This window comes from Salminus brasiliensis, chromosome 9, assembly GCF_030463535.1.
Source record: "Salminus brasiliensis chromosome 9, fSalBra1.hap2, whole genome shotgun sequence".
NCBI lineage: Eukaryota > Metazoa > Chordata > Actinopteri > Characiformes > Bryconidae > Salminus > Salminus brasiliensis.
In genome coordinates, this window is record NC_132886.1 from 8,492,654 (window position 1) to 8,519,840 (window position 27,187).

At 42.5% G+C, this 27,187-nt stretch overlaps 2 protein-coding genes across 2 annotated transcripts; one reads left to right on the plus strand and one right to left on the minus strand.

Moving 5' to 3' along the window:
- Positions 1-379: 379 nt before the first annotated feature.
- Positions 380-22,684, minus strand: LOC140561976 (ankyrin repeat domain-containing protein 13C-like). Its single transcript, XM_072687291.1, has 13 exons — positions 22,131-22,684; positions 19,612-19,653; positions 18,143-18,247; positions 15,781-15,866; positions 15,371-15,416; positions 14,475-14,541; positions 13,047-13,191; positions 12,388-12,519; positions 10,113-10,274; positions 9,884-9,963; positions 9,412-9,510; positions 7,822-7,922; positions 380-7,621 (listed from the first exon to the last, which is right to left on the minus strand). Exons 1-13 carry the CDS (start codon positions 22,507-22,509, stop codon positions 7,491-7,493), a joined length of 1,575 nt encoding a protein of 524 aa, XP_072543392.1. The 5' UTR covers positions 22,510-22,684; the 3' UTR covers positions 380-7,490.
- A 2,620-nt stretch (positions 22,685-25,304) lies between these two features.
- On the plus strand, positions 25,305-26,787 carry znf830 (zinc finger protein 830). The gene has a single exon (XM_072688732.1). It carries the CDS (start codon positions 25,406-25,408, stop codon positions 26,441-26,443), a length of 1,038 nt encoding a protein of 345 aa, XP_072544833.1. The 5' UTR covers positions 25,305-25,405; the 3' UTR covers positions 26,444-26,787.
- Positions 26,788-27,187: the final 400 nt, after the last annotated feature.

Sequence of the window (27,187 nt, forward strand, 5' to 3'; positions counted from 1 at the left end):
CACCAACCATTTACCCCAATAGGGGTAATAGGGGAAGCATTTTGCACTAGTGACTATACTATATCACTGGACTCAATATTTATTGCACACTGTATAATTTGCACTCTACCCTAATTTATTTATTATTATTATTAATTAGTAGTAGTTGAAATGACAATAAAACCCACTTGACTTGACTTGACATTCAAAGAAGACACCCCACAAACACTATATTTAGTTATGAGTGCAGCTAGTGAATGTGGTGGTCTACTAGCTAAACTCCCATTTCCTGGAAAATCTAAGGTTTCCCTTTTAGGAATACAGTGAGCCCTACAAACAAGGCCGTTCACTCTGGTACATGAACACAATGCTAGGAAGAAACAGCTTGAAGCCGACCGAGTTGTGATGATATTGTTTATTTCTGTAGGGTGTACCGTAGAGCCTCTACCCAGTCCTTACGTTCCTTCACATCCGCCTCTCGACCCACCGGAGAGGCCGCCCCTAACTCGGCCGTGTTCTCGTTGGAACCGTAATGGAACGTGGACTGGATTGAGAATTTCTGCTTGATAGGAAAATAGTGTGTAGCTCATCTGTACAGTTGCAATATGTTTTTACATCATTTTTACATGATCGATTACTTTCCATGGTGCAAAACACAGAGATTAGAGAGCAAAAATAACAGCGATGTTACTGTAAATGAACAGAGTAATGGGTTTCACAAGACAATGACACATTATATACATAAGGGACCCAGAGGGATGTTACCATCGTATGCTGTAGTGCTGGTACTGTTTGTGTACTCAAGCTACAGGATATTCTCAGGCTTCGGAAACACCCCACAAACACTGTATCTAGTTAAGTTCTGAGTGCAGCAAGTGGGCATGGTGGTCCATGAACAAGGTGGTCTACTGAAAAGGAAAATGGTGAAGGTGTTAGCCGATCCCTCGGACGCTGTGAAGTGTTCAAATTCAGTTAATCTAGTGTTTAAAAAGTCCATTATTTCTTGACTGATCCAAAAGAGCAGGTTTAGCGAGTAGGGTTTTGAAATTGTCCGAAATTATGACTGACAAAATGTACAGCAGCTCTCATTTCATAATGCCTTTGACTTTAAAGGGGCATTCCAGCCTAAAACTAGAGGTTTTTTTAAATATATATATATATATATGGACTTATTTTCGCTAGTTTTATGTCATTTTATCTATTGAAAGTGTCTTACTCCACATAATTTTGTTAGTTTCTCAAAACTGGCTTAATAATCTGCCTTATTTCTTGAAATAAGGAAAATAATTAGCCAATAAAACAACATTTTCACTAGATAAACTAACTTTAATCAGTCGATAATCGTATATTTCAACACGAATCTCAAACTGAGATGTGACTGATGTTCGATACTTAAAAAGGTTTAAGACTAAACCTTTTTTGTGGTGTGAAAGGAATTAAGCGAAAGACGTTAGCTAGCTAACTAGCAACCTGTTAAAAAGGTTGACGTTGATACACCACAGTTCATAATTCATAAAAAGACTGTAAAGAAAACAAAAACAGTGATTTTATTATTGTTGTCGTTGTTATTGAGCTCAAAATGGGTGGATTAGCAGTAGCTTTGACCCTTTTGCCTAGAGAAACAGAGCCAAACAGAGGTAGCCTAGCTAGTGCTATCGAAGTAGTTAGCTAGATACCTTGCTAACTTTAACCTTTAGCTTAAAAGCTAAAAGCTAAAGCTATCTTCATCGTAATGGTGGTTTGAGGACTAGACCAGCTTCGAACAGCTGGAATATGATTAAAATAAGTTAATTTCAGCTTATAAAAGTTAGTTAATGCAGAAGCAAGACAGATGGCTAATGCTGTTACTGCTAGGAAATAACCTGGGTGGCATTAGCCAACTGGCTTGCTTGAGCATTAGCTAACTTGTTACGCTAACTTCAACATTTAGCCTAAAAGCTAAAAGCTAAAGCACTATCTCCATTGTAATGATGATATGACTAGACCAGCTTAAAACAGCAGTTATTTTAAGCAGTAACTTAGCATTAGCTATTTGGCTTGCTTTAGCATTAGCTAACCTTTTAAAGCTAACTTCAACTTTTAGCTTAAAAGCTAAAAGCTAAAGAAATATGATTTGAAGACTAAATTAGGTTTTAACAGCTGGACTATAATAAAAAAAAGCTAATGTTAGCTTTTAAAAGTTGCTCAATGCAGAAACAGTGTAGCTAATGCTGTTACTGCTAGGAAATAACGGCACTAGCCACCTGGCTGGCTTCAGCATTAGCTAACTTGTTACGCTAACTTCAACATTTAGCTTAAAAGCTAAAAGCTAAAGCACTATCTCCATTGTAATGATGAAATGACTAGACCAGCTTTAAACAGCAGTTATTTCCTAGCAGTAACTTAGCATTAGCTATTTGGCTTGCTTTAGCGTTAGCTAGCTAACTTTTTTAAGCTTAAAAGCTAAACGCTAAAGAAATATGATCTGAGGACTAGATTAGGTTTTAACAGCTGGATTATGATTAAAAATGTTAAAGTTAGCTTATAAAAGCTAGCTAGCTTGGCTAATGCTGTTACTGCTAGGAAATAACGGCACTTGCCACCTGGCTGGCTTCAGCATTAGCTAACTTTTTTACGCTAACTTCAACTTTTAGCTTAAAAGCTAAAAGCTAATGCACTAGCTATCTTCATTAAACTAGACCAGCTTTAAACACTGGACTGTGAAGTTAGCTAGCTAGCTAGTTAATACAGAAGCAAGCCAGATGGCTAATGGCGTTACTGCTAGGCTTGCTTCAGCATTAGCTAGCTAACTTTTTAAAGCTAGCTAGCTAACTTTTCCATTCTCCATTGTCCTCCATTAGCCATAAGACTTGCTTTAGTATTAACTAGCTAAGTTTTAAGTTTAGCTTAAAAGCTAAAAGCTAAAGCATTATCTCAGTTGTAAAGATGATTTGAGGACTAGACCGGCCTTGAACAGCTGGGCCATGTTTTTTCTAGCATTAGCCATCTGGCTCGCTTCTGCATTAGCCAGCTAGTTCCTTCCACCTTGCAAGATAGCTACGTCAAGGGGGTTAGTCTAGTCTAGTCTTCAATAAAATGAAGATCTGATGGTCAGACTTTGGCCGGAGTGCCCCTTTAACTTTCACAGTATATTTAGTGACTTCTTTTTTTGACAGTAATCTGGTCTTTACATGAATGTGAGAGAAAATATTTGAGCATGGATGCCTCTTTAACACGCCTCTGAGGAACAAGCTACATATTCACAAAAGCTGGAAATAAAAACACACAAAAAACACATTACAGTATTCAAATAAACAAAACACAGGACAGACAGACTAAAGACTAACTACTAAACTACGCTTCATCTCAACAACTGGGACTAAAACAAACCAAGTGAAATGAAAACAAACGTGAATATTCACTGTTAATATGTCAGAATGCCCTCTTGACGGTTTTGCTGGTACGTTCAGGAGCTTAGGCGATTCTTTTAGGACACTCAGTGGTGCTAACCGGTGCATAGATCTACAAACTCAGCTGTACGGCTGTGATACGCCTCCACTAATACCTGACACTACCTCCGTCGTTTTGGTTATTGCTTAAGGAACGCGGCTCTCTGAAGGTAAATGGATTCTAATCATCTGACATTTGACGAAGCTACATTATTAAATGAAGGGGTGAATACTCAGGCTGGTCAAACCGGACCAGCTTAGCTCTGGACCAGTATGTTTGAGTGTGATGGGTTAGCCTTTCAGCCTGACCAAGCTGGTCCACCAGAATGACCAAGCCCATTGATCAGCATGACCAGCATGACCAAGCTGGTCTACCAGAATGACCAAGCTTATGGATCAGCATGACCAGCCTGACCATGCTGGTCCATCAGTATGATCAAGCTTATTGATCAGCATGACCAGCATGACCAAGCTGGTCTACCAGAATGACCAAGCTTATTGATCAGCCTGACCAGCCTGACCATGCTGGTCTACCAGAATGACCAAGCTTATGGATCAGCCTGACCAGCCTGACCATGCTGGTCTACCAGAATGACCAAGCTTATGGATCAGCCTGACCAGCCTGACCATGCTGGTCCATCAGTATGACCAAGCTTATTGATCAGCATGACCAGCATGACCATGTTGTTCCACCAAAATGACCAAGCCCATTGATCAGCATGACCAGCCTGACCATGCTGGTCCATCAGTATGATCAAGCTTATTGATCAGCATGACCAGCATGACCAAGCTGGTCTACCAGAATGATCAAGCTCATTGATCAGCATGACCAGCATGACCATGCTGGTCTACCAGAATGACCAAGCCCATTGATCAGCATGACCAGCATGACCATGTTGTTCCACCAAAATGACCAAGCCCATTGATCAGCATGACCAGCCTGACCATGCTGGTCCATCAGTATGATCAAGCTTATTGATCAGCATGACCAGCCTGACCATGCTGGTCTACCAGAATGACCAAGCTTATTGATCAGCATGACCAGCCTGACCATGCTGGTCTACCAGAATGACCAAGCCCATTGATCAACATGACCAGCCTGACCAAGCTGGTCTACCAGAATGACCAAGCTTATGGATCAGCCTGACCAGCCTGACCATGCTGTTCCGCCAAAATGACCAAGCCCATTGATCAGCATGACTAGTCTGACCATGCTGGCCCACCAGAATGACCAAGCTTACTGACCAGTATGACCACGCTGCTTGATCAACACGACCAGCCTCACCATGAGGGTCCACAAGTATGATCTTGACAACACTGGACAACTAGCTTTACTAAACTAGTTTACCAGTGTGACCAGCTTGGTCAGCTTGGCCAGGTCTTTCTTAACCAGCTTGCTTACCAGCTTAGACCATCTAAAACCAGCAGGGGTCTCTGTATAATTTACTCGATGCATTTTTACAACGGAAAAAATGATAGGAGGTGGTTTGAAGCTCAATAAAATCAGACTGCTTGAAAAACACAATCTCAGGCAGGATGCCATGATGTTACTTGGTAATGTCATGTATTAAGGGTATATATTATATCGTTTATTATATAATACTCATATCTGTATATTTGGTCTTAGGTCCCAAGACATCCCACTTACATGAAATGTTCCCCTAGGGTTTGGATCCTGAATGTCTCCACACTGCTCTCTTACTACTGATGTGATACACTTGACATGAAAAACACACGGCAGCGGCAGCGGCAGCGGCAGAACTGTGAAGAACTTCATACTCCAGACACACAATAAGCTCGTTCTCTGTGAGTACTGAGAGCTTTCTATGGCTGGTGAATAGACGCAATCCTGCAGCTAAAAATCCTGAGCTTTAAAATGGTGACACATAGTCTCCTCGGTTGGCCACTAGATGGAGACCTCTGAGCATAGTTTATGATCCATTCCTTCAGAACACACACACACACACACTTACACACACACACACACTTACACACACACACACAGTTTCACAGTTTACACTGAAGCAAATGACAAAAATTAAAAGCAGTTTCATCAAAGGACTCAAAGGACTGAAATTAGGAGGCCTATCCCATTCTTGTCAATATAATGGATGAAAAACATGTGTTAATATCTTAGTTTGCAGAGTGAGATTTCTATAAGCTCTGTCCCAATTGGTGCACTTGAAGACTGTGAGGCTGAAGTGTGTCCCATTTCTCATTTTGGCCTAAAGTAGTGCTTATGAGCAGTTTCTATGGGCCTTTTACTATGGCTATTGATAACAGGGTTGTGGGTTCCAGACCCGGGCTCGGCAAGCTGCCGCTGTTGAGCCCTTGAGCAACAGCGCACCCTCTCTGCTCCCCAGGTGCCGTAGTGATGGCTGCTCACCGCTCAGGGCATGTGTGCTCACTGTCACTGTGTGGGTTTGATCACTAGTGTGTGTATGTTTGTGTGTATTCACTGTACGGATGGGTTAAAGGCGGAGGCCAAATTCCATCTTTGTCCAACACTCTAAGGGTGAATATGCTTGTCTTGTCATGTCCCACAAGTCTTTCCCAAGTCCACAAAACCAAGGTTCAAATTTAAAGTGTGAATTTGGAGGAGAGCCCTCCTGTTTAGACAGGTTTATAGGGCCTGTCACCCTGGTCAAGTCCTCCCCTGTGGTTGGTTTGCTTATATATATAAAAATTTACAAAAATTGAATCTAACCCCCGATGCAGTCAATCAGTGTCAACACACACTCCTGTTAACCCAGTCCAGCTGCATCCAGGTCTTCATTAAGGTCGCATAGACCTCTCGGCAACACTAACTGTGAGCTATAGACGTGCACAAAACATCAATGAGAAGCTGAATGCTGGGAGTTTGTACTGTATTTTAAATAAAATACATTTTTGTTGATTTATAGTTCGCAGTAAATTTAGGAGTGTATCCTAAACCACGTCCACAAGTCCAGCGGACTAAGACCCTGCCACTACGAGCTGAAGATCGCTGGTTTAAATCCCAGGTCATGTTGCCTGCCATCAGCAGCCAGAGCCTGAGATAGCACAACAGGCCTTGCTCTTTCCAGGTGGGTAGATGTCTCTCTGTCTCTACCCTTCTGTGTGATGCTGGCTGACATGGGCGTCTGCTAGCTGAAGCATCAGAGCTAGGCCCCAGGCAGCTGCGTCAGTTCGGAAAAAGGTGGTGGCTGGTTGCGCATGTGTCAGCCTTCACCCTCCCAGTGTTGGGAGCATTACATGTGACGGGGGAGAGTACTAACGAGTGAGTTGGGTAATTACCTAATTACCTTATTATCTGAAGTTAGGGAGGAAAATTGGGTAAAAAAGGGCCATATGTTGTTTGATCAGGTTTAGAGAAGTGTGTGTGGGCCTGTATTAATAGAAATGTTAGCAACATTGGCCTTGTAGCTCTAGTGCATTACTAAATAAGCAAAATCTGGACATCAGTTCTGTCTTTGCACAATGTGTCCTAAACCACATCCAGAAGTCTGCGGCACCTTAAGGACATACCTGGATATGGTTTGAGAGGGATGCGAGAAGTGTGTGGGCATGTATTACATACAATTGTGGTGAATACTAACTTGGGTTTGTTAGCAACATTGGCCTCGTATCTATAGAGCATAAGTAGTGATCACTGACTTCTAGTGTTTGTTAGCAACGTTAACCTCATAGCTGCAATGCTCAGCTAATAAAGCAACATCTGGACACAAGCTATGTCTTGGCTGATCGACCACATCTGGGGTAAGTGGGAAATTGTGTAAATTTGTCACCCAACCATTACTTTAAGTGTACATTAATTTGGCAAATCAAAAGTGTGTGTATATGCATTGTATATTTATGCTGATGTTCTCGCCATGTTAACATCCCTCCCTGATATTTCTGAAACCAGTGCCCCACTGTGAGATAAATACGCTTAGGCCAAAAATGTGGTGTTCAGAAAAGGGTTTAGAGCTTAGTGTGGTTTCTGCACGTTTGAGGAATGGGACACACATGGACACTTACCAGAAAGCACATAAAAGTGCAGATCAGTAGACAAAATGCCAAGTCTGAATTCTGGGACAGGCTCTTAGATTTCTATCCACGAGGCTAAAGGTCTGGGAAACGGTTGGGGTCTTCTTTATAATCTGCAGGGATGGTGAAGACGGACTCTTCGAACTCAGTGTAGCGGAACTCCTGGAACGTCACCGTGGCTGTGATGGTTGGAAACACTGGGATGTCTGATAAAGCAGAGTTGTGGGGAAAAAGAAAGTTAGTGCTGACTTCAAGTTCCATGATGTCAATCACAAAAGCACCTAAGCGTTCACTAGAAACTGAGCTGAGCAAGTGGAACTGAGCTGTCTTCTGTGTTTGATGTAGCCGCACACTCGCGCATATTCTCTGTCAAGCAGTTTATATCCAATCACAAGCATGTTCTTACCTAGTTTGACTGGAAACCCCGGAGGAAGCTTCATCTGAACGAATTCTCTGAGTTTGTTGAAGTGCTTGAAGGGAGCAATGACCTCCAATACATTCAGCAAGCTAGAAAAGTAAGCACACGCCAATGACTTTTCAAGCTTATTACTTCATGTACTGAAATCCTCTATAAATCATTGCCTTACAGCTCCAACCATGCCTTATAAGAGCCAATAGGCATCACTTGTAATTTGTCACGGTCGGGCAAAAACCTAGTCCCTCGCATTTTTGATGTTTTTGATTTTTTTGGTGAATATGTTTGTCACCCCCCCGCACCCTTTTTTTCTCCCTGTTTGGTACTGCCAATTAACCCACCCATTCATAGCTTCCCGCAGCACTAGCAGTGCCCCTGAATTCTCTGATCCAGCCAGCTGAAGCCAGACAGCTAACAGATGCCTGTGACGGCCATCATCGCTTCAAAAGTGATGAGAGAACAGAGCACCAGCTACGCTCCCGGAAAGAGTGCGGCCAATAGCAAAGGTAAAGGTACATGTATTTGTCACTGTGCTATGTACAGCGAAAAGTGTCCTCCGCATTTAACCCATCTGTGGTAGTGAACACACACACACACTAGTGAACTAGGGGCAGTGAGTACACACACACCCAGAGCAATGGGCAGCCAACTCCAGCGCCCGGGGAGCAGAGAGGGTAAAGGGCCTTGCTCAAGGGCCCAACAGCGGCAGCTTGCCGAGCCCGGGAATCGAACCCAAACCCTGTTATTGATAGCCCGGCGCTCTAACCGTGCTCCCTCAGGCTCCGGCCACTGATGACTTCTGACTTTCTGACATAATCTGGCAGGTGTTTTTTACATTGTGTGAAATTTCCAATTGAACCAAATGAAACGCTCCTCAATTACTTGGAATAAAGTATTTTACACTGACATTCATTAAAAGTTAGGAAGGCTTTTCCCTTTTCCTGTAAAGTTGCCATTTTGGAAATACAAGGTTTTTGCTTGACAGCGACAGATTGTTGGAGATATCACCTAATTCACCTGTGTAATTTGTGATTAAATTAGACAAATGCAGACAGTTCTCGGTTCTAAATTATGACAAAAATGAAATCATTACAATACGATAAATGATCAGCCAATAACATCTTATTTCTTATTTTATTTATTACGATTTTATTTTAATACTCTCACAGGTTTTTGTTTTGTTGTCTTTTTTTGAGCCAGAATTCTATGCAGGTTTGGTTTCTGGTTATTACCTCTATTTGTCTTATTGTTTATTATTTCTCCTCATAAAATTATATTTGTGTTATAGCCTATGATTCTCACTGGATACATTTTCCGATCAGTTCAGCCTGTATAACTGTAAGTTCCTCACAGCTCCCCAATGGCTTGAACTGTCATATTCTATCACCAGAAGGTCGCAAGTTTGAATCCCACTGATGCCACAACCAAAAAGTGGTTAATTATCAGCACATTATATATGAGATATATATATATATATTATTGCTAGTGTTGGCCAACAGCAGGCACCACCCGGTATAACAGTCTGTCTGTAACATAAAGCTCTGTGAATCTTTAATACAGCAGATCAGACAATAAACTTACGATTCAATGCCCAGTGGAAAGTCTCGGCTCATGGCTACGGTCGCCTTGAAGTTTTTCCTGCTCTCCTTACACACCTGCTCTCGGCCCAGAACAGGAGCCCTACGACAAACATACACACAAATACAGTCAGATATGAAGGACAACCACTCAATCACCATTTGTGTTGCACACAGAAGAACACATAGGAATTCGACCTCCGCCTTTAACCAATCCATACAGTAAACATATACTAGTGAGCCACACACACCCTGGGAGCAGTGGAGCAGAGCAGTGGTGAGCCCGAGCTGTGACAGATAGGTGCCTTACTCAAGGGCACTTCAGTAATGTCCTGCCGGTTCAGGGAAATCAATCCAGTGACCTTCCAATCCCAAGGCTGCCATAGCTGCCCCCTGCGTTGCATCCCAACAATATAAGCAAACTGCATGAATCTATGAATTCCAGCTGCTGCAAGACTCAGACAGGTGGTACTTACTTTCCCGCCTCTGCAGAGATGTACTCCTCCCAGGACAGTGTGTTGGGCTCAGGGGCACAGAGCGACTGCCTTCGGACAGGCTGTTGAATAAACACAGAGGGAAAGACTTTAGGTCTACTGTTTCTGGAGTCCTCTTTACTGGATCTGGCAACCCAGGCATCACTGATTCACATTCCACTCAAACCCAGCTGAGTATGAGTTCTCTGGTGCAGTGGGAAGTAAAGCACACCTCAAAGCTTTGCTCTGACAGACTGCCTCCTTTGCTTAGGCTCTCCATGATGGCTTTGTTGCGCAGGATGTCCTCCTCGCTCAGATGCTCTCGCCTCTTCCTAGACTCCAGAACCAGACCCTTCACTGTGTAGAAGTCCCCCACAAAGTTCCCTACTTTCTCCTGCAAGACAAAGTGAGCTTAAGTGGTACCAAAAGTAGGGTACATTATATTACACTACATGGACAAAAGTATTGGGACACCTGCTTATTCACTATTTCAAAAATAAGAGAGTTCATCCTGCTTTTGCTGGAGTAACTGACTCTACTGTCGAGGAAAGAAGGCTTTCTACTACATTGTGGAGCATTGCTGTGAGGATTTGACTGTATTCAATGCTGGGGGGCTTTATACCCCTCAAGCCCACGCCTGGCATTTGCCATGGTGCCAGTAGGTTCATGTTTATCTGCTCCAGAGAGTCCTATTCTATTGGTAGTACTTCTCTACAGGCACTAGACAAGCTGTGTGTATGTGTGCATTTATACATCTGTGTCAGCAATGGGTGTGAATTAAAGTTGCTGAATGTGTTTATTAGAAAGGGTGTCCACAAACATTTGAAAAAAGTAACTTATAGTAAATTATATAGTGTGTAATATAAAGAAATTCATAAAAAATATGGGCAGGAGGAGCTTTTCCCACCGCATCCTTAATCGCAATCTGCTAGAACAGCTGATTCGTGAGTCCTTAGGGACCTTCAAGGACGTCCTTTCAAACTGCTGGCCAGTAGGATGTGGAAAATGATCAATTCTTAGATGCAGTGTGACTCTTATAGATTCTTCATTAAGGCACACATTTTACACTTGCATTATTTTTCATTATTTTGAACTGAAAATGTCAATTAATACAAAATGCTAAAAGACTAATACACCACAGGCCACACTGTACACAATGTGATGTAAAGAGCAAAATGATCACATGAAAATCTAATTAAAATAAAGTTTATGCCCAGGACCTACTTCTATAGTCTTCTATAGCTCCTATAACTTACAAATAACTTTTTATAGCAGTTTGCACTGCTTTCCGTATAATTACTGAATAATCTGCATTAGGATGTAACAAATCTGAGAAGTTAAACGGTATATGACACATAGTTGACGTCTATTAGTTATAGTGAAACAAAAATATAAAGGCCTATAGACGTAACAAGGGTCACAACCATTTCAGATTCTTTATAGATGCTCACCTAACATTCAGCTAACATTCAAAATGCATTAAATGCAACTTGCAAGTCGATTGCCAATGACTATTGAATATACCCCAACCCTAACCTAAACCTTAAATCTAACCCTAATCCTAAAAGGGTAAGGTTAAGCTAAGGGTTAGAGATAGGGTTACATTCAATTTAGAGGTCAGCTGCATTTAATAGGCATTCAGCTGAATGTTAGATGAACGTCAGGTTAGCATCTACGAGGCATCTATAATGGACCATCCAAGTACAGTGTTACCAGTGTGACTTATGAAGATGGACAAATATGGGAAAAAGCATAATGTATCTACATTTAGATATAACCTATAATCTAGTTTATAGCCCAGCATATTGTTGCTGTCATGCAAAAATCACCCATCTCCAAAATGATAACTTTCCAGGTAAAAGGAATAGCAAAAATTGACATACAAGGTTTTTGCATAACAGCAACAGCAACAATATTTAGGGGATTTCGGGGTTAAATCAGCCTCTCCTGTAGTGGTACTGCCCTGCTTTATTGAGTGTCATATAGAGTGATGCATATAGCCTGCGGTATAAATCAGGGGCTGGCTACAGTATCCCACCCGTTTGTAACTCCCCCTAGCACTAGCCAGACTCTCCGACCATTGATGGCAAAGCGTCATGACTTGAGGTTCAAACCCGTGACCCCTGGGCAATCGCGGCAGCGCATTAGATCACTGAGCCACTATGAGGCTTGAGTGCACTACCTTTAATACTGTTTAGCGTCACAGAGTGGTCCAGCAGACCAAGGCACTGTCGCTATGATTAGAGGATCGCTGGTGCTAGGATGTTGCTAGGATGTGGCTAGCCACTGGCAGGCACGTTGGTTACCCGGTGATGTTGCAAAAATACACCCTCACCAGTGCTGTTGGCATTGCGTGTGATGGGGGGGAGGGGGGTACGTACGGGTTGGGTAATTGGAGGTCCATATGAGTAAATTTTTTTCATAAAATTTAATTTAAAAATATACCATAAAAAATACTGCCTAGTAATGTATTAATTTCTTGTATGAGAATAAAAGGAGATGATTACCGTCTTGTCCTCCCTGAAGAGCCAGCCAATCTGACTGCGGGAGAAGGAGATGGACTTGGTGGAGAGAGTGGCTGAGTAGATATCACTGCCCATCAAAATATCCACCTCCTCCTCGGTGTCCATCTCTGAATCCTGCAGAGAAGAGGAAAGGGCAAAGAATCCGCTCATACCAAGCGCTCTCAACAGTCTGCTGACTGGAACCTTTTTGGACAACTTGGACAAAAGTATTGGGACATCTGCTCATTTACTGATTTGATTGCATTCATCCACAAGTGTGTTAGTGTGGTCAGGATGTTGGATGATTACTCCCTGACCTAAACCTCATCTCCCCAACTCATCCCAAAAGTATTGGATGGAGCGCAATCCATCATTCCAAAGAACACAGCCCTTCCACTGCTTCACAGTTCAATGCTGGGAGACCTTATACCCCTCATGGGCATGGTACCAACCACCATGTTTATCTGCTCCAGAGAGTCCTATTCTATTGGCAATATTTCTCTTCAGGGATGGGTGCAACTTAAAGTAGCTGAATGCATTCATTAGAAGGGGTGTCCACAAACATTTGGACATATAGCATACGCAGTCAGTAGATCGAGCCCATATCAGAGCCATTTAAGGGCTAATCTAGTAAATATCCCCCAGTAAGCAGAACGTCTGACCTCGTGGTGAATTCTCTGGTACACTTTCTGTTCGTTGTCCAAGACGATGAAGGCCTCTGCGGGTGGTGCTTCCCCGTTGAAGATGAAGCTGAGGTCTCCTCTCTGGCACTTCCTGTCACTGAAGTCTACCAGAGTGGTGTCTAACCTGCAGAGCGGATCAGCAGCTTTAACACTTCAGCTAGAGCAGTGGTACCTGGTCCTGGACGACCCCCTGCCCAGCACACATTAGTCCTTACTCTCCTCTCAACACACCTAATCCAGATAATCAGCTAATTAATAAGCTGTTCCTGGGGTGAAGGTGGTGTGTAAGAGGAGGATGGAACTGATGTGTGTAAAAGGGTGTAAGAGGGTTCTCCAGGTCCAGGGTTGGGAACCAATGAGTTAAAGGATGCCTAATTCTGGTACTGGAGGTAAACCACCCTGGACACCTGTTTCTCACCATAATTGAGAATGTAATGGGTAATGTGGACGTGGACAGATCCACTTCCATATTAATTATATAATGTATCTAGATCACTGTTAAATCAGCCCCTCTTGTAGTGGTTATAATATAATAATTCTGCAGTACCTGTCCGTAATTTCCATTCTCCCTCTAAATGTAAATACACCACTTCCAGAGTGTGCAACTCTAAATTATAGGAGTATAAACACTATCCTGTCAGGTTCGTCTTTCAGATGGAAGAAACCCTCTCAACTGTCAGTGAAAATCAATGTAAATACTATTTTAAGAATTTTTAAAAAATAAATCAATAAAACATTTTTTCCCAATTTGGTACTGCTAATAAACCCACCCGTCCATAACTCCCTCTAGCACTAACAATGCTCCCAACATTAGGTGGGTAAGGACTTAACACGTCTCCTCCAACACATACAAAGTCAGCCACTGGCTCTTTTTGAACTGTTGCAGATGTGGCATCACCGGGCAGTCAAAGAACCCGGTCCCCAGCTCCACCGCATCAGCTAACAGACGCCTGTGCCAGCCAACATTGCATAAGAGTGACGAGAGAAGAGAGCACGGCGAATTGCGCTCTCTCGGACTCCGGCTGCTGATGTCAAAGCAGCATGGCTCGGGATTCAATATTTTGGAGCATTTCTATTGGTTAATTCATCATTTACAATATAAAGAACAGCTGCCAGATTCACATTATGTGAGAAAAGTCTAAAACAGTCAAAATGGAGATACAATGTATTTGGAGACCTTGTAATACTTAAATCAGGTGTTAGGTCAGAGTTAGAGCCAAACACTGCAGGACTGTAGATCACCAGGACTGTGACTAAGCACCTTTCTGAGAAGAGTTTCTTAAAGAACTAAATAAAAAAAGCGAAAAGCTGGACTATTATTTGGTAGCTCATTCAGGTAACACTCAAAATGACACATTACATTATACCTTACATACTCCAGCTGCTCTTTATAATCACAGCTGTTACCTGATATTCATTCCTTGCTTGTATATCTTGCAGGCATCAGATGGTAAAATCCGTGACAAGAGAGGCACTGAAACCAAAAAAGAGGGGGTGTCAAATTGTGCAAGAGCGAATACGGCAGCAAATTCACAGCTCCACAGCTTTCACAGGTACTTGTGGTTAAAAGCAGTGCTGCATATTGGGTTCTCCAGTAGCATGGGTTCAATTCTGGCAATTTTGTGAGCAAATAAATTCAGCAATTAGTGATTATGGATAAAACTGCAGGTTGTTGACATCAGGCAATAGTATTTGTGTCACCTTTTTAAACTAAAAGTCTTATCTTACTGCTGAAAATGGAGGATATTTTCTCATAGGTTCAGATTTCTAAATAAGTCTGTCTATCCAAAAAATCTCATTTATTAGGGATGCACCAATATGGGAAATCTGGGCCCATGACCATATCCAATTTTTTCATGCACATGTCTTAACAGAACTGTTGCGGATATATAAACATTTATAATGTGTAGAAATTGCTGTATCTACAAGTTAGACATATAACACTTGTTTCTGTAAGGTTATAAATCTTCGCTGTCCAATAAAAACTTTAGATACTTTGTTTCTTCCTTTGTTATTCTGATCATTTCTATTGGTCTATTCACCCATTATTATTTACCCGGTGTACAGAGCAGCTCCAGGGTTCAAACGGGACACCTGTTTATTATTGGACAGCAGTAAAATGCATATTATTTATTAGTGTCACCTAAATATTCTGCTCTGCTGGAGTTAAACGCACAGATCTGTTTGAAATATCAGTACAACATGTCTCATATTTTTAAAGAAATTATCGGCCGGCACCGCAATGACACCATTGTGCATCAGCTTCCCCTTATTAACGCCCTCCCTACTGCAAACACACTCACCCCAACTCTGGAAATCCCAGTGAAGTTCCAGGTAAAAGTCACCAAGCTAAAACAACAAGGCAACAAATATTATTTCAAATAAAATGGATATTATATTACAAATTATTATTAAAACGTATTACTTAACACATTTCGTATTAAAAGAAAAAAGTAGAGGACAATTATTATTCACACTATTATTCAGAGAGGACACATGTGAAGGGATTCAGGCCACACAGGCTTGAGTGCCTGCATAACAGATACAGAAAAATGCTTAAGTGCAGAATTGTTCGTTTTCTGCTGAAACTACAGAATTCTGGTGTGTACTGTGTGTGTGTACTGTGTGTGTGTGTGTGTGTACTGTGTGTGTGTGTGTGTGTGTGTGTACTGTGTGTGTGTGTGTGTGTGTGTAAACTGTGTGTGTTCTTTACCTCCCACAGTGCTTTGAGCAGCCGAGGCCTTTTGTTCTCCACGTTTTCCCTGGATTGCTGTTTCAGCTTCCGCAGTAAGGCCGTGACTGGAACAAGGAGAGGAATACATTAGCAGGGCAGGAATCCCCCAGTTCGCTCTCTCTTCTCACACACACATACAAACTCACAAACACTCACACATAAAATACCAGTAAATACAAACGTGCATATTGCTGACAGATTATACAGTTGAAACACAATAGTAGAATAGACAAGTATCAGCCGATATTGATGCTGATACTTATCTGAGATTTCTATATTAAAAACTTCTAAGCTTTAAAATGAGCTTTAAACTGAAACACTTCACTATAGACGAGCATCTAAAAGCTCTCCATCATGCTCAAACTACTCAAACACCCGTCTGCCCCACAGGACCATACACACCGCTAACAACATCACATCACAGCACACTTCATCTGATATCCATTTCAGCATTTTCTACTGATATTGACAAAATATTATCTTTCTGCTTATTTTAGTAAAGAAGGAGCAGCCGTCTTCCATCTGTCTTCTTCATCTTTCCAGCTCAAATCCAACTCTTCCTCCAAGGTAAAAAAAAGGTAAAGGTGCACGTATATGTCACTGCACTATAAACAGTGAAATGTGTTCTCCTTATTTAACCCATCTGTGGTAGTGAACACACACACACACTACTGAACTAGGGGCAGTAAGCACACATCCCCCCCCCAGAGCAGTGGGCAGCCAACTCCAGCTCCTAGGGAGCAGAGAGGGTGAAGGGTCTTGCTCAAAGGCCCAACAGTGGCAGCTTGCCGAGCCCGGGTACCGAACCCACAACCCTGTAATCAATAACCAGGAGCTCTAACCGCTGAGCCACCGCTGCCCCAGACTGCTACCTGCCAGACTACACTGGCATTTACTTGGACTCTAACTATTGATTTTCTGATTGCTGCTATTATTATTATTATTATTATTATTATTATTATTATTACTATGCAATGAAAACACCCAGGTCAGCAAATTAAATTTGATCCTTACACAGAATTCAGCACCTCCCCTCCCATAGCAACTGAAATGGGGCACGTTAAGGTGTTAATGTGGTTTTATACTATTAATCAATAATTTATAAATAGTTCTGACCAGAGGAGGATACCCCCCCTCTCTTCCTTTGTGAGGATTGGTTCTTCCCAAGGTTTCTTGCTCCAACTTTGAGGGAGTTTTTCCTTACCACTGACACGTTTGGCTCAGTTTGCTCACCTGGGGTTACATGTTTTATGTGTTGCTGCTATTCTGTCTTATTGCTGGATTTCTGTAACGCTGCTATGTGGCACTGTCAGCTTCCTCTTACTGAATGTCCACTGTAGTGAACCCAGCTCCAAGTCATCATACACACTCTAACACAGCACAGAACTCTTTACTGCACCCCTATAGGCACGAGCTATTGCCTGTGTTTCTCTCCCTCTCAGTATCGGAGTGCAGTAAGCAGAGTAAAGGAAATACCACAGATGACTGTATGACTATATATCAGCTACCTGTCATCATTCACACCAGCCTCTCCGTAGTGCTGCAGGCCCAAACTCAAGCAACCATAAAGGACAACGAAATCACCTTAGTCAGCAAATGTAATTTGATCCTTACACAGAATTCAGCACCTCCCCTCCCAGGACTGCATAGCAACTGCAGTGGAGCAAGGTACCGCCTCTAAGGGTGTTTTTTTACACTCGTCCTGGAGAGTTTGATCCACACCAAACTAGGGCTGAAACAATCAGTTGACAGCTGATGATTTAGTGACCGTTATCTGCCTTTTTCATGAAAAGAGGCTTTTAAAGTCATTAGCATGTATCGCCTGTCTTTATCGCAGCCATTGTTGCCTTGCTTTCCACTGAAAGCCACACCCCCTCTCCTGAGACAGCCAATGATAGCAGTGACAAAAAACAACAACTACCAAAACTATTACAAGTTATATATATATATATATATATATATATATATATATATATATATATATATATATTATATTCATTCAGTCCGCCCCTTCAGTTCTTCACTCTCATTAAAACCACAATTTCACAAACCCTAAAACCGAACCCTGAGGGACTGCGCTAAATGCGCTAAATGGTTTCCAAATAACTCACAATGTTTTCTGCATTAGAACTAATAACCGAGTAATAAACCTAGTGCTCAATATGTTAATTAACTGTAGGTCATTTCGGGTATTGAGGCTGTTTTCTTTTTGGCTCTGGGACCCTGAAGATCCTAGTTGTACCACTGCTGTGTACGGCCTCCTGCCCTGGAGCTGTCCACCCCGGTATGATGTATTATCCCAGAGCGTGATCGGATTACTGTGTCGATGGCTGGAACATACTCATCTGTCTGTCTCCGTAGCTGATGGCCTCGGCAAGGGGGCTCCACCCGAGGGCATTCTTCACTTTCACAGGTGCATTGTGGGCCAGGAGCAGATGAGCACACTCTAAAGGAGGAATAACATTATTAAAGCTTTAAGAGATTAGATTAGCTGTCCAGCATGCTAAGTAAATGGATAAGAAGTGCAGCTGAGGACCAACAGGAAATTATTGAAATTAGGACATTAATTTATACTGCTGGTCGATACATTGTCTACACCAGTATACCGTGATACTGACACATGGTGATACTGAATTTCAGTGTTAAAGGTATTGATAGACAGTGAGCTTTATATCATAGATAACAGTCTATTTTATCAAACAGCTTACAGTCTCCCGCTTACCAGTCAGCGGTCAGTTTTTTTTTCCATTCTGTTTTATAGGTTTTACCCACAGTATCCAGTATTGTGAATCCGGACAGAGAACTGCATAGTTTGTAATCTACTAAGTGATGAACAGGTAAAAATACATTATTAAATATACAGTAACTCACCTTTCTAGAAATGTGATTTCTATCTGTTTACAAAAATGTAAGTACGTTTTGTGTAATTTTACGAGTAATATGAATTATTAACAGTTATTAATAACAACATAACATTAATTATTAACAATTATTAAAAACAAGCTACAATTTATGTAGTCATGTAGTACATAAACACTATAAAACTAACAAAGGCAGTAAAACAATATTTACTGTTTATGTTAAAAACATCTGATTAAGGCCTTAATGTGTATTATTCATTTAATTTGTATTATTACTTATAAATTTATGTTTTGCTGTGAGACACTTTTTTGAACAAGCCATTTTTCTTGTTCTAGTACTTGTTCCTTAAGGCCCATTTGTCTTTGTTTTAGTCCTAATGTTTCAAATGTACCAATAATCCTCCAGTCCATAAAGTCTGTACATGCAAACTAAGCTGTAAAATAATATTAGAACAGTACAGATGTGTTGATGAAGGAAACAGCAGTGTTACAGTAGCGATATATACAGAATATCCCACCTAAACAGACACATGATGCAAAAGGAAAAAAGGGCAGAAGTGAGTGAGTGTACTGCCCTAACAAGAGATATGTGCTGGGAAACAGAGCGACTTGTAAGAGCAAAAACAAACAAATAAATATATATTGCTATACTGTAGGCAATAATATCAGCCTACAATATAGAACTGCATTTTGTAGATACATCAGAATAAATGAATAAATAAATATTAAATAAATAAATAAAGAATAAATTATATATAATATTTATAATTTATATTTTTATATAATACAAATAAATAAATAAATAAATGTATATATTTAATTTTAGGATCAGAAATGACTGGAAACTGAATAAAAAGTAGACATTTGGGGAAAACAAAAAAAAGCCAGACAAATATAGAATATAGGCCCTTTAACCAAAACTCTTTGGACAGACTCTTGAACCACTTACCTTTATGACCCAACATCACAGCCAGGTGGAGGGGTGTGTTTCCTGCAATGAAGACCATCATTAGAACCACTGCTACACACACACACACACACACACACACACACACACACACACATTCAATATCACCCTAAAATGCATATAATCATACCTTCACCTGACCTGAGGAACAAGAACAATGCTGCCTGTCACATTTCGCTGAGGTTTCTTTCCTTACGATTGAGATCGTCATGGTTTTAATGCTGTTTTTAGCGTATTTAAGAGTCGTACACACCAGACATGGGCTGCACTGACATGCTAGGTGGGCATGACGTTGACGGTAGCTGTCATCCACCATCTAACAAGCCACATTTACTGAGAACACCTTACTGTGTACACCTTCTCATTCTGCAATTAGGTAATCACCCAATCAGACAATTGAGAGTGGTATGAGTGTTGGTGCCAGACAGGCTAGGCTGGTTTGAGAATATCTCCTGGGATTTTCAGCACAGCAGTCTCTAGAGTTACTCAGAATTAGTTTTTCAGTTAGAGTTGCTAACACTAAACTGGTTGTGACGGTAATGACTCCTGGTGATGGTAATGGCAGGTTTTCAGATTCACCATCTGTGTCTTTTTAACTGTTCAAAATATAGAAAAAAGTAAAACTGCCATTACCTCAACACATCATTACCAGTACGTTTTAGATTTATGACCTAGGATCTTTTTAACTGTTCAGAGATTCAAGTAAAAGATAAACTAAATTTCCTAAAACTAATGTGCACCGTTTTTTGAGCAATATGTCTATAAGGCATCAGTAGAGCGCTAGAGAATACAGGAAAAAGGGAAAATTGCCATTACCACAACACGTCATTGCCAGTGCAAACTGGTTGTGATGGTAATGACAGGTTTTCAGATTGATGACCTAGGGCCTTTTTTTCCTGAAAAGAAAAATGCAATTGCCATTACCGTACCATTACCACTACGAAACTGGTTGTGACGGTAATGACTCTTGGTGATGGTAATGGCAGGTTTTCAGATTCACCATCAGTGTCTTTTTAATGGTTTAGAAATTAGAAAGATTTAGAAAATTTAGAAAGTTCCTAAAACTGTTTTTCAGCCAATATGGCAATATGTATAAGTGGTAGGATTGGCGCCAACAGCTTGACTCCATGAATCCAACCTGCCCTGTGTCAACAGTCCAGGCTGGTGGAGGTGGTGTAAAGGTGTGGGGAACGTTTACTTGGGCTCATTGATACAGATCAATCATCACATGGCCACAGTTGTCCAATATACTATCAGCCTTTATCCAGGGTGATAATTCTCCATGTCACAAAGCAAAAGTCATCTCCAGCTGTTTTCATCAATATGGCAATGTGTTCACTGTTTTTCAATCAATATGGCTGTAAGACATCAGTAGAGCGCTAGAGAATACAATAAAAAAAGTGAAAACTGTCATTATCGTAACACATCATTGCTAACACTAAACTGGTTGTGACGGTAATGACTCCTGGTGATGGTAATGTCAGATTTTCAGATTCACCATCTGTGTCTTTTTAACTGTTCAAAATATGGAAAGTGAAAATTGCCATTACCGCAACACATCATTACCAGTACAAACCTCGTTGTGATGGTAATGACATGTTTTCAGATTTATGACCTAGGGTCTTTTTAACTGTTTAGAGATTCAAGTAAAAGATAAACTAAACTTCCTAAAATTAATGTGCACCGGTTTTTAGGCAACACCAGTAGAGCTTTTAAAAAATACAGAAAAATGTGAATTATCATTACTGATACTGGTAATGACTCCTGGTGACGGTAATGACTTTTTAACTGTATAGAAATGAAAGATAACCTAAACTAAACTCAGTACGGCCGTGAGACGTCAGTAGAGCTATAGAAAACTGTGCGAATATTGTGTGAAAAATTAAGTGAACCCTTTGGAATGAGCTGGATTTCTGTAAATAAATAAAAATAAAATATTTTAAAACTACAGTAACAGTGGTGGCTCAGCGGTGAGAGCGCCGGGATATCGATAACAGGGTTGTGGGTTCGATTCCCGGGCTCGGCAAGCTGCCACTGTTGGGCCCTTGAGCAAGGCCCTTTACCCTCTCTGCTCCCCGGGCGCTGGAGTTGGCTGCCCACCGCTCTGGGTGTGTGTGTGTACTCACTGCCTCTAGCTCACTAGTGTGAGTGTGTGTGTGAGTGTGTGTGTGTTCACTACCACAGATGGGTTAAATGCGGAGGACACATTTCGCTGTGCAGTGACGAATACGTGCACCTGTACCTTTAATGCAACTTCAAAGCATGTAAATATATTAATAATTAATTAATAAATTAGTGCTAATTTTAATTGCCAATTAAACAATCACCCATAAATATAATATTTTAATATAATCTTAATAAAATAACGTCTCCCCTGTTTGAAGTCTGTAGATCAAAGACCTTCCCTAAAGCCTACACTTGTCCACACGTCTGCTACGTCATCCGCGCGCCTGCCTGAACGTGTAGCTGCAGTTTCCAGGACAACACACGTGCAGACTCACCGTGTGCGTCCTTCTGCGCGATGTTTTCGGTGCGGATCAGCGAAGACAGCCTCCGCACGTCGCCCTTGTACACGCACTCGTGCACGGGGAATCCGGACGGAGTCAAAATGACGGGGGTCTTCTTGCTGTCCTCGGGGGTGGCGTGTCCGTTCGCATCGCTGCTGCTGCTGCTGCTGCTGCGGCGCTGCAGTTTGGCCAGAGGCTTCACGGTCACGCTGCTCGGCGGCCTGCGGTGATGGAGGCTGTGGTTGTAGACGTCGTCACCGTCGTTTTCTCCGCCTTTCAGCGGGTCTGCTGAAACCTGGAGCGCCTGCAGGGTCTGCTGGTGCTCGCTGTGAGCCTGGTCTCTGCGCAGGCTGCAGATCGTGTCCCCCGTCATCCTGCGTGTTTAATCCGGGACTCTGGTGCGTTCAGACCGGGTCAGTTACTGCAGACGCTGGGCGGAGATGTCCGGCTGTGCATCAGCTCGGTTTCTGCGACAGCCCCTCATGATGGACCCGCAGCTCTGCTCGTCAAACGCGGCTGCTGCTGCTGCTGCTGCTGCTGGAGGCGATTCACCATAGCGCCGCGCGGGGGCGACAAAACCCCTTCACCAGATTATACCGCACCCCCTGTCTGAGGGGCGGGATTCATTAATGATAAATAATATTAATGATAAATAAATGGATTAAAATGGGTTTAAATAAGAGCTGCAGTTATTTGGTTTCATTAAAATCATGTTAATTTTGCTTATTTACAAATTACAAATTCACTTTTTATGCTTCATAGAATAATAATAGTAATAATTATTATTTTTTCATCAACTTATTTAATAAAACACCTTATTTTAGTGGTTTCTGAACTTTTTTCCTCCTTTGTTTGTTTTCATGGATTGTTTGTTTGTGACCACCCACATACAAAACGCCTTTCTGTGCGTGGGTGGTCACAAACAAACAATTCAGGATAAAAAAAGGATGAAAAAAAGATCAAAAATGACTAAAATAAGGTGTTTTATTAAATAAGTTGATGAAAAAATAATAATTATTACTATTATTATTCTATGAAGCATAAAAAGTGAATTTGTAATAATAGTCAAGGTAAAACAATATATTTTGGAGCATTTCTATTCTGAAAAAGCAACGCCAGTATTCATATATGCCTGTACTGTCTTTATATACTTGACTGACTATATACAGTATTTCAGTACTTCAGCCAGAGCCCAGATCCCAGAGCCCAGGCTCAGACATGCTCAGGTTAAGGGCCTTGCTCAAAGGGTGTCGAACCCAGGTATCGAACTCACAACCCTGTTACATGCCTCGTTTATTGTCCAACGCTACATATTTATGTCTTGTTTATCGGTTAATAATGACCAGCTAAATTCATTTCCTAGGCACAGCCTGAAGGTTAGAGAAACGGCCTTGTCATCAGGGGATTGCCGGTTTGAGCCGCTGAACTGACAGAGCATGACTGAAGTGCCATAGAGCAAGACACCGGACCCCCCTAACTGCCCCCTGGGTGCCACAGCACAGCCACCAGGCACATGTGCTCGTTAGTGTCTGCATGTGTGTGTGTGTGTGTGTGTGTGTAGCTGCATTGACACACCATGCATGTGCTTACTAGTGTGTGTTCACTGCACAAATGGATTACATGAGGAAGTAAAGGTGGAGGATGCATGTGCTTACTAGTGGAGGTCAAATTCCCAAGTGTGCAAGACAAATTGGGAACGAGGGGTTCTTCCTCCCTGTATGTATCATTTAGCATAATAAATCCTCAGTATTTATTGTATTGCTCTTGCTCTGTGTTTGCAGACTTGCACTTTATGTAGTCGGTATAGTATTGTGCTTCTCTGTGTTGCACTATGGAGGAACGTAATTTCACTCTGCTGTATATTTGTACACTGATGTAACAACAAAAAGAGAAAAAAGAGAGCCTCCTGATTTAACCTGGTTATATTTATATTGATTTTTGAGCATTTTAAAGAAATAAAATATTGTTTTTTAAAACAGTGTTCAATGCACATTGTTTGTTTGTTTGTTTGTTTGTTTGTGGAACCCAGATGTGCTGTCTGATTTTATATATTAGGCCATTGCTGATGGTTTCTGGAGGTTTCCGGTATTCTTCTTTTTAGCACATTATAATAATAGTAAAAGCAGGACCAGCCAGTTTTATGATGGTATGTGCTACACTACGTTAGGGCAGTGGTGGCTCAGCGGTTAGAGCGCTGGGCTATCAATAACAAGGTGGTGGGTTTGATCCCTTTACCCTCTCTGGCTGCCCACCGCTCTGGGGGGGTGTGTGTACTTATTTACATTTATGGCATTTAGCAGACGCTTTTATCCAGAGCGACATACAAGGTTATCACAGATGTGGGCCAATGTAGTGTAGGGAGTCTTGTCCAAGGACTCTTATTGGTGTAGCACAGCATAGTGACCCAGACTGGGAATCGAACCCTGGTCTCCCACATGGTGGCTCAGCGGTTACAGCGCCGGGATATTGATAACAGGGTTTGGGTTCGATTCCCGGGCTCGGCAAGCTGCCACCGTTGGGCCCTTGAGCAAGGCCCTTTACCCTCTCTGCTCCCCGGGCGCTGGAGTTGGCTGCCCACCGCTCTGGGTGTGTGTGTGTGTACTCACTGCCCCTAGTTCACTAGTGTGTGTGTGTGTGTGTGTGAGTGTGTGTTCACTACCACAGATGGGTTAAATGCAGCAGACACATTTCTCTGTACAGTGACAAATACGTGCACCTTTACATTTTATGTTTATTAATGTTTTCATGTATTTTCCCTGGTCATGGATATTATTTTCTTGAGTGTTTTAAAAAGATAAAAGTCAGATAAAATAAATAAAATTAATTAATTAATAAATAACGATAATAATTGATTTCTTATCCCCTAATGACCTTATTTACCCTCCAATGCAGTGATTTAGGCTATCCAAATACCCTGCCCGTGCTGCTGCTGCTGGGGGCATTTTCTGATGTGGTCGTTTAGCCTATCAGAAATTCCTAGAATATCGGAATATCCTATCTACAGATTTATTCAGGCATCTGTACCATTGCCAAATATACAAACACTATGGCAGGACGCTTTGACAAGGAAGCACCCTCCCTGTAAAACACGCAGCCTGCGGGACTTTTATTTTGGAAAGCAGCGGCGGCGTTCTGACGCGCTGACCGCTGGCGGAAGCGACGTCACTGTCCCGCGCTGGAGTGTAATGGTGGAAAGATATAATCGATATTAATGCTGTTGATGCTGTAATCGATTATTTGTGCGGCGCGCCTTCACTGCATTAACAGCAATGTCGTCCAGGGGGAAGAAGAAGGCGGTGAGTCAGGAGGAGCTGCGGAGGCTCATGAAGGAGAAGCAGCGCGCGGCGGAGCGGCAGCGGCAGCGGCGCGTGCAGTCCCCCTTCGCCAAGTACACGAGCGCGGGCCGGCTGATGTGCACTCTGTGCGGTGAGCACGTGAAGAGCGAGGCGGTGTGGCAAGCGCACGTGCTGGGCAGGGGGCACAAGGAGAGGGTGGGGCAGTTGAAGGGGGGGCAGGGGCATGGGGGGTCTGCAGGGAGGAGGAAAGACGAGGAGGAGGAGGAGGAGGAGAATGGGGGGGTGAAGGAGGTGGAGAAGAGGAAGAGGGAGGAGGAGGAGGAGAAGGAAAGGGAGGATGGAGTGGGCAAAAAGGCCAAGACTGGGGGTCTGCCTGCAGATTTCTTCCAAAGCAAAGGTGCAGCAGGGCTTGGTCTCCTTGCTGGACAGTATGGTGGTGATGATGATGATGAGGAGGAGGAGGAAGAAGAGGAGGAGCCCAAAGGTGAATCTGTTAAGACATCAGTTGGTGCTTCCAAACCTCCAGGAGATGCCTCAGGGCTCCCTGCAGATTTCTTTGAGTCCACTCTGCCCCCTGACGCCCCCTCGGAGTCCACGGACGAGGCGGCCAAGCCTGAGCCGCAGCTTCCTGAGGGCTTCTTCGATGACCCTGTGAAGGACGCCCGTGTGCGCAACGTGGACACGCCTCGGGAGCAGATGGACCGTGAGTGGGAGGAGTTCCAGAAGGAGATGCGTATGGTCAACACCGCTTCGGACGCCATCGTGGCGGAGGATGATGAGGAGGGTCGCATCGAGCGCCAGATTGATGAGATCGACGAACAGATCGAGTGCTTCCGCAGGGTGGAGCTCCTGAGGGCTCGGCAGGAGGCTGCTCAGAGCAGGACGGCCAAGCAGAAAGAGGAGGAGAACCTGGAAGACCAAGAGGGTGAGGAGGAGGATGAGGAGGAAGATGAGGAGAAACTTCTGCATGTGCTGTCTAGAGACTGGAGAGCCAAGGGAGCACTCGCGTAGCCCCCGCGTAGCCCCCGCTGCTCCAGCTGAGCTCCAGAGAAGAGACGCATGGATGATGGACCTGCAGGAGAGATGTTCGTATCCTGCTCAGACGCACCTGCTGCAACTCTGCAGACACCTATCCCAGGCTTTGAGGAGGTGATGGAGCAGACGCGTCTGTGAACTGTGATGGACTTGGGGTTGGGACGCCCCTGACCTGCAGTGTGGACCTTTCTAACACGCTGAGATGTTTTTTTTTTTGTTGTTTTTGTGTGAATCCTAAAATATTTGTCATCAGCAGATGTTCCCAAACCCTTTCAGCCAGGGTTCTATTTTCTTACTGTTCTCCATTAAAAATATTGTACGTTCAAGAAGTGACGTTGCTCGCAGTTTTGAAACCAGGACATCTTCCAAAAAAAAGGGTTCTTCAAGGTTCTGCTTTAGTAAAGCAGCTCAAAGAACCATTTGAGTTCTTCTATGTCGGGCTAAATGGTTCTGCATACTGTTGTAGTCATGCAAAAACCTTGTATCTCGCATTTTTCCCCTTTTGACATTATTTGAATCTGACCGCTGTTTACATGGACCAATGGGAATGGTCCAAATGACAGAGAATTTCATAATATTTTCTGTTTTCTTCCAAGGAAAGGTGAAGATGTTTTTTGGAGATACAAGGTTTTGTTTATGATGATATACAAGGAAATCATTCTTTAAAAAAAACTTCGTTCCATATAACACCAAAGAAGCTCTGTGGCACATGTGACTCAG

What these genes read in the sequence shown, in the direction of transcription:
- LOC140561976 (XM_072687291.1), bottom strand. Translation starts at nt 22,509, where the DNA reads ATGACGGGGGACACGATCTGCAGCCTGCGCAGAGACCAGGCTCACAGC. An exon ending in ACCAGAGAATTCACCACGAG is followed by an intron (nt 12,520 to 13,046) that starts GTCAGACGTTCT and finishes TCTTCTCTGCAG; the next exon opens with GATTCAGAGATGGACACCGA. An exon ending in TTTCCACTGGGCATTGAATC is followed by an intron (nt 7,923 to 9,411) that starts GTAAGTTTATTG and finishes TTACTTTTCTAG; the next exon opens with CTTGCTGAATGTATTGGAGG.
- znf830 (XM_072688732.1), top strand. Translation starts at nt 25,406, where the DNA reads ATGTCGTCCAGGGGGAAGAAGAAGGCGGTGAGTCAGGAGGAGCTGCGG.